Source organism: Callorhinchus milii, unplaced genomic scaffold (assembly GCF_018977255.1).
Source record: "Callorhinchus milii isolate IMCB2004 unplaced genomic scaffold, IMCB_Cmil_1.0 Scaffold16, whole genome shotgun sequence".
In the NCBI taxonomy this organism is placed as follows: Eukaryota; Metazoa; Chordata; class Chondrichthyes; order Chimaeriformes; family Callorhinchidae; genus Callorhinchus; species Callorhinchus milii.
Genome location: NW_024704757.1, coordinates 4,071,202 through 4,079,269, shown reverse-complemented (window position 1 = coordinate 4,079,269; position 8,068 = coordinate 4,071,202). Strand labels below are relative to the sequence as shown.

The 8,068-nt window shown below is 46.3% G+C and overlaps 1 protein-coding gene across 9 annotated transcripts in view; it reads left to right on the top strand.

Moving 5' to 3' along the window:
• The first annotated feature begins 220 nt into the window (after positions 1-220).
• The window catches only part of mapk8ip3 (mitogen-activated protein kinase 8 interacting protein 3), a 50,749-nt gene continuing 42,901 nt past the window's right edge, over positions 221-8,068 (top strand). For all 9 annotated transcript variants that reach the window (XM_042340999.1, XM_042340995.1, XM_042340998.1 and 6 more), the window contains exons 1-2: positions 221-570; positions 7,484-7,604. In XM_042340999.1, the coding sequence (XP_042196933.1) occupies positions 271-570; positions 7,484-7,604 (421 nt within the window). In that variant the 5' untranslated portion in view covers positions 221-270. The remainder of the gene's footprint in view (positions 571-7,483; positions 7,605-8,068) is intronic.

The window sequence follows — 8,068 nt, the reverse complement described above, 5'->3', positions numbered from 1 at the left end:
CCCCGCCCACAGCGCCAGCCCCAGCCCCGCCCACAGCGCCAGCCCCGCCCACAGCGCCAGCCTCAGCACCAAACCAGCCACCGGCAGCGCGGCCTCAGCAGCAGCTCGGCCCCGGCAGCCCGGCCTCAGGCTTACCCCGGTCTCCCGCGACGGCGGCAGCCTGACCTCCCGCCAGTCCTCCCGCGGCAGCAGGCAGGCGGTTGCCCGGGCCCCCTGGTCTCCCGCGGCGGCGGCGGCAGCAGCCCGGCTCGGGCTGGCGCTGCGGCGGCGATGATGGATCTGGATGACGGCGCCGTGTACCAGGATGACTGCTCGGTGTCTGTCATGTCGGACCGGGTGTCGGGCCTCGCCAACAGCATCTACGGCGAGTTCGAGCGGCTGATTCACAAGTACGACGAGGAGGTGGTGAAGGAGCTGATGCCGCTGGTGGTGAACGTGTTGGAGAACCTGGAGTCGGTGTTCACGGAGAACCAGGAGCACGAGGTGGAGCTGGAGCTGCTGCGCGAGGACAACGAGCAGCTGCTGACCCAGTACGAGCGCGAGAAGGCGCTGCGCAAACAGGCCGAGGAGGTGAGCGCCATCGCCAGTCAGTCAGCCCGCCCGCCCGCCCGCCCCAACCGCCCGCCCGCCCGCCCCCAACCGCCCGCCCGCCCGCCCCACCGCCCGCCCGCCCGCCCCGCCCGCCCGCCCGCAGCCTCTCCCGCCCCAACCGCCGCTCTGCATCGAAAACACTTGTCGTTATTTTGGGAAAAAAAATTATTTCACGATTACAATTTCCATTTGGGGATATAATCGTCCAACGCTCCATAGAAATGTGTATATCTCTGTGTGTGTGTGTGTGTGTGTGTATATGTGCGTATATCTATTGTGTTTGTGCGTATATATATATATGAGTATGTGTTTGTGTGTGTATGTGTGTGTGTATGTATATATATCTGTGTGAGTGTTTATATATATAGTGTATATATGTGTATATATATATATGCAGATTGTGTGTTGAAGTCCCTGTCTGTATCTGAGAGAGCCTTCAGTGTCAGTCCGGCCTCATGTCTGTGACTCTCTGGGATTTTTTTTTATTGTTGTTGTCAAATGAACCAAATCCGGGAAAAAAAAATGTATGAACCAGAACCCGACTGTAAAGGAAGGCGGACGCGCTCCGCCGCGGGGGCCATAGATATCGGGAGTAATTCCTGCCATTTAGCAATTTGGGGTCAGTGTCAGAGAAGCGGATTAATGGATCCCAACAGCCGTGTTCTGAATCGAATTGATGTGGGTCCACCCGTAGATGTTGACAGTCCTGTCTGTTGAGTGTTGCGCTGTCTGGTCTGCGTCTGCTACGTTGCGCTGCGGCCGGGACTGCAGCGCCGGTGTTGTCAGCCCCTGATCTCAGATTTCTGCTCTGGTCTTGACGTCCGGCTATTGATGTGTCAGTCGAGACGAACGAGACCGCATTCAGCAACATGGCAGGAAAAAAAAGGCAGGGTTAGCTCATGCAAGACTAGCTCACCTCGTGTGGTTGTCTGTAACGGAAAAGAACGGGGGTCTTCGGTAACGTATTGAGTACATTTCAGCCATTTGGATACTGGCAGGGCATCGGCCTGTGGTTGTGATCAGTCCGAGTACGCTGCTCAGTGCTGTAGAGACCGTCAGCAAACAGCCTTATTGAACATTCTTCAGCCGTTCAGAATCAGAGTATGTGACAATTCAGGAATGTAAACACATCTGTAAGAAACCTTATTAAATATATTCTACCCCTCGCGGCCTGGAAGCTTGTGAAACTCGATACCTTACAGTAGTCAATCTAATAGCACAATATTTGGGCTTTATATGTGGTGATATATATCCATTTAATGTCGAGATTAACTCATTCCTAATGAATTAATCGATCCAGTTTGAAACGGGGGGAATGGAACATATTGAATATGCTGGATGATTTGGAAGAATGTAGACCTTCAGTAAAATAGCTGTGTTGTACCTGACTGGGCGTGGTTTTGGGTCTTACAATGAGGGTCAACGTAGAAACTGGTATTGATGTCACTCATCTTGAAGAACACAGAGCCAAACCATCAGAAGGTATAAATAAGGTATAGCTGTGTGATCAGTACACTGGTGCAGACCTGACCCACCCAGGGAGTACAGTTGTCAGTGTGTCTGTGATCGGATAGCAGCAACACTCACTCCCTTTGGCTCACGTGAACCATGCCACAGACAAGGTTCCAGAGGGCTGTGTGGATTGTACGTCATTGCCTCAGGAGAGGATGTTTTTTAAAAGAAAGAACTTGAACAGTCTAAATAGCTATAATAATAATCTAATCATAATCCTTCCATTTGATATAGCGCCTCATCACGTCATTGAGACGTCTCAAAGTGCTGCACAGGATTGATTTTACTTTGTGGATGAAACAGAGCCAAATGGACTAAATAAGGAGCCATACTGACTACAGCCCACTCCAATACAATAAAGTTACTTTAATATAGCACCTTTCATGTCGTGAGGATGTTTCAAAGTGCTTTTACACAGCTGGAATCGGGGATGGGGGAAAGGATGAACAAAAGCACGGTCAAAGGCGGCTTGAAAGTGGGGAGGGGAGAGACAACTCCAGGATGGCAGAGTGTGGCCGAGTCGGTAGGGTTGCAGGAGGTCATAGAGGTTAGGAGGGGCGAAACCATGGAGGGATTTGAGCGCAAGGATGAGCATTTTGATCTCGATCCTCTGGGGGATGGGGAGCGAGCCGAGCAAGGATGGAGTGAAAGGCTCAGGGAGCTTGGTGCTGGAGCTGCAGATTTCTGGAGTAAGGCACTGGAATAGTCAAGACTGGACGTGATGAAGGAGCAAATGAGAGTCTTGGCAGCCCAGGGAGCGGAGGTGGACAATATTGCAGAGGAGTGAGGGAATGAGAGCCTGGATGTAGGGCTTGAAAGACATTTGGGTGTCAAAAAATAGATACTGAGATTTTGCACCGGCTCCATGAAGTGGAATGAGTATCGTTTCAGATCGATGTGGTTAGTGACTGAGATGAGAAGTTGCTGACGGGAGCAGAGCTTCAGTTTTGTTTATATTCAACTGGAGAAAGTTAGAGCTCACCCAGGACTTGATGTCTGAATTTGGGATATCCTCACCTGATACCCACCTCATATTTGTATTATTAAGGGATGATTAGATAGACATTGTGGAGGAGAAGCTCCCCTACCCTCTGCTTACCCCAGCATAGATCAGCAAGCTCAGTACTACAACAAATTGCACTTGTATATGAATTGGAATCAGACCTGCAGCTGAATGGCTCTGGCTACTTGAGTGATGCCTTTCTCCATCGGGCTGCACGGATGGTGTAATGTGATTTTATTCTAGGTAAGAACATTAAATAATCGGTAAAATGAAAATTGTGATGGACCTGCTTATTATCATCAGTTGATTGCAATTCTTTTTTTAAAAAAAATCTAATGATGGAGGTTAGAGGTACAGTGCGAAGTGGCTGCAATCCAGTACGAGGACTGGATTTAAGCCAAGGCTCCAGCCAGTCGCTGGCCAACGTGTAATGCCAGCTCCACATCCAGCCACCAGATCTGATGGCTGTCCTCACCGTGAACTAGTGATGCAATTAGCCTCCCCGTTTCGCTCACAACATACGCAGTCAGTTCACTTGACAGTATATTGTGTGAAGTGCTTTGAGACGTCTCGAAGATGTGATAAGGCGCTATATCAAATGCAAGGATTATTGTTATTATATGCCATTAGTTTTGCCCCTTGTGTATGACGTCCTCCTGACGTGAAAGGCGCTTTATAAATGGAATCTTGTTGTTGTTGTTGTTGATGACGTGATGATGGCATATACTCCGTGGGTGCTAAACATTCTCCCAGTTACCAGAACCTTTACAGCAGCCAAAAGAGGGCTTGAGAGAAGCCAAGTACGGAGTTTGCTCCTGAGCATACGACTGGCGCATTCGTCTGGAAAATGCTGATAGGTTCAAAATAGCATGATTAACAAATTATTGCCAAGTAATCAAATTGGTTAGTCATGTTAGCAGAATACCCCTCTGTTATCAGTGAATGAATAAAGCTTTTTATAGAAGGCTATCAGACTAGATCATCAGAAAGGTTGTCCAGTAATGAAGTTTGCAGGTGGGACTGGAAGTTGTTCACAAAGACATAGAATCTCTTCTAGAACAGATTGCAAAGTACAATACAATCAACTGTTTGAATACAACAGTAGCATATTTGTAACTTGCATTTATATAGCGTCCTTCACACCAGGCGGCGGCTTGGATTGCTTAATAGTGGCAGAGCCCGATGCCAAGCCACGGGGAAGGAGAAGGTGATCCGGTCGAAGGGAAGGTCGTCAAGCTTCCTGATGATGGGGAGAGGGACTTGGTGAAGGGATTGAGAGAGAGAGTTCCACAGCTTTGGGGCATAGTGGCTGTAAGCACGGCCGCCGATGGTGGGGTGGAGGAGGAGGAGGCCAGAGCCGGTTGAGCGGAGGTAGCGGGTAGTGGTGTAGGGAGAGCGCGGATTGGAAAGATGGGGGAATGGCAGGGCGTGAAGGGATTTAAATACAAGAGTGAGGATCTTGAAGTTGATCCGCTCTGTGACAGGGAGATGAGTTTGACAAGGACCTATACATGTTGCCGGTTAACTGGTCCAGGCCTCAATGTTGTAATTTCCTTTTATAATAATCAGTGTATAATAATCAGTTTATAATAATTTCATGTATCATTGTCACTATTTTATAACAATCAGCTGTCGCAGTGTTTGAGTTTCACTCCTGCACCTCTTCTCAACACTTTGTGGTCACAACATCAAAAACTAGGGTGTGTGGACGATAAAAGCAAAGAGGTAATGCTAAACTTACATTAATCGTTAGTTACAATGCAGTTGGAATATTGTCTTCAGCGTTGGTGACCGCACTTTAGGAAAGACGTCAAGGTGGTAGAAGGGGTTAGAGATTTACGAGGATGATCCCGTGCTCACTGCCTTCGGTGACTGGGAATATCCACTTGACACAGTTTGAATTCCACGAGCAGAAGTTAGCTTATTCACTATCTGGTACCGGCGTTGTAATTACACTTAACCCGAAATTCCGGCTCACCGGACCGGATCCCCCCCATAAGTCCCGCGCCTTGGGACGTCCTCCCGACGTGAAAGGCGCTCAATAAATGGAATCTTGTTGTTGTTGTTGTAGCCGGGGCCTTAGTGTTTTGTTATAAATCTGCGACCCAGACAGCAGCCATTTTTCTCAGTTTTTCATGTCAGTGTTTGTTCCTCCAAGAAGCCATCCATTATTACCCCAGCCTCCGCTCGCTCCCCGTCCCCTCTAATCGCCTTCCTCTGTATAAGTTTAATTCTCTTTAAATAGCCCAGTCAACTCTGTTCTATCAGTCGCCCCAGCAAATCGCTCTGGGCCTGACAACCCTCTGGGAGAGGAGGTTCCCCCAACCTCTCTCACTTCCCACTTGGTCACAGCCCGATTTCATGCCTTTGTGTCCTCCTCCTATTTTGAATAGGTTTTTATGAAATCGTTAATGATTTAGCTTCTCAGCAATGCTTCTGAGTGGACACCAGCATATTAGTGCATTAAAGAGTTAAAGTACATGTTTTGCTGTTCAAGTGTGTTACACAGTGGAGGCTGTGTTTTAACAGTAGAAAACGATTCCTTTTGTGGGTTGATTGAAGGGAATAATTGTCATTCAGCCTCTTCACTGTATGTCATCCCTGGAGATGTAACCATGTTAGCGGAGTGATGGTTTGGGTGATGCGCAGATGATGTAATTGCCTTCTGAGAGCTGGGAGGGTATGTGGGGGATGGTAGCAGTGTCACATAAAATATTCATTTTTCCTTGGGAAGAAAGACTCCATTAACATCTTTGGAATAACCATATCCAATATCTGCAATAGCATCTCTGCCAAAAACAAGAAGCAGGAATTTATAGTGTGAGCAATACTGAAAGACTTAAAAATACACCTACATAATTCCAGAGCATCTTCTACAAAACCTTTAATAGAAAAATAAGAGAGGCTGGATTGGGTTTCTACCATGCCGATGCAATCAGTCCTTGTGGAATCGCTTCCTGAATATTTCCTTTAGTTTTTCCATCTGTCTTTCCCCTCGTACAGTAAACCTCACACAAGTTGTATCAAGTTTAATGTAACTTATGCAAAGTGTGAGTTATGTGAAACTTGCATAAGTTATATGATATATGACTGATATAAAGTTATGCATAAGCTATGGTAGCCCACTCATTCCATATACAGTACTATCCAGTACTGGCATGATACATTTTCTTCTTGTTCTTGAAGTAATCATTCAAAGTCTGTGGCTTCAAATCAAAATTTGGAGGAAATGTTCTTTTTCATTTAAGGATTTGCCTTGAAAAATTGAAGGATCTGGTACTTCTCCTGATAGGTCTTTGTCACTGATTTGCATTTAGTTGGGCTATCTGCATTGCCTGATGCCATGATGGCCGGTCAAAACCTTGTCTTCTATACTTGTTGACTGTTCAGTACTTTGGCATTGTTCTGTGCACATGGGGACCCTCGGCATTGCAGCTGGTAACTGCACATGACAGGTCAGGACTTAGGCTCCTGAGATTGTCTCACATGGAGCACTGTGTATGTTGCTTCAAGGCCGGTAAGTGTGCATGTGGTGATGGGTCCCCTTCGCTCTCCGCATGAACAGGCATTCCTGTGAGGGAGGCTGCGGAGAGCTTTAGGGTGTGTACATGCGATGTTCTGTTTGAGGCAGTTGCGGGAAACAAAGTTTTGACTTGACAGCAGGAATGTTCGGTAGTGGCAAGTGGGATAGTGGCGTTAACGAGTTGCACAGTGGTTATTATAGGGTCACCAAAAATTTGTTATACCAATACAATGTCTAATAAGTCTTAAAGAAATTACGATTTTTAAAAAATAATAGGTGGTTATCATGACTTTTTGTTCACCCTGTACAATCTGTCATGTGTCGATCACGGAAACATAGCAATCTTTCTGTGACCTGTTTATTACAGAATTCATTAGTGATCAGGAAAAGAAGAGAAATCAATTGATCCCTAAAGCGCCTTTCACAGAAGGCAGCCATCTCAAAGTGCTTCACGGAGTGGGCTGGGTCCCAAGCTAGCGGGGAGTGAAAGGTGACTAAACATGGTCAAACAATTGAAATATGATGATGAAGGGAATGCCCAAGTTTGTATGTGAGGATTGTTGGATTACTTGGGCACCAGAGAAACCGTGTCTGCTTTGCTTAGTCAAAAGCATAAAAGCAATGTATAAATAAACTCTCTGGATGTTACTTTAACATGCCAGTAATACAATGTATTCAGTATTATGTACTGTATTATCAAATATAAATATATAAATATATCTATTCTATATTTTACATATATCATAAATATCTTTATAAGCAAAATATTCTAATAATATTGGAAACTGATTATAGTTAGGAATAATCTGTCTGTTTTGTTGTTTCGCTGTTTCAGTGCTTCTGTTTCTGTCTAGAAATTTATTGAGTTTGAAGATGCGCTGGAGCAGGAGAAGAAGGAGCTGCAAACTCAGGTGGAGTCTCTGGAGCTGCAGAGCAGGCAGCTGGAACTCAAGTCCAAGAACTACTCCGACCAAAGTGAGCTTCATTATTTCTGCAACTCAGGCCAGAGAGGCAAAGCCCCTCCACCACCAAGCCACCAACTCCCCCAAATTGCTGAATCCTCCCCTCTCACTGTGCCACGGAATAGGAGGTCGGACTTGTAGGATATCACTAATAGGGGGATAGGGGTTTCTGTTTCCTGGTCGTGACCGGGGTCTCATGTGATGGGGGATTGAGGGCGGGGGGAGAGACTGGAATCCAGGAGGAAGAGAGAGCAGCAAAATGAGACCAAGAAAATTCTCACCAATCGTATTTGCTAAGAGGGATTATAGAATCATAGAATATCACAGCACAGAATATTGTGAAAGATTGTGTAAAAAAAAGTATCGGGGGTAATAAGCGAAGCATTTTATAAAGACATTAGGAGAAAGGCTGCTTTTCCCCAAAATTCAATGTATTCGGGAATTGTACCTGAGGATTGAAGGACAGGAAATGTAACT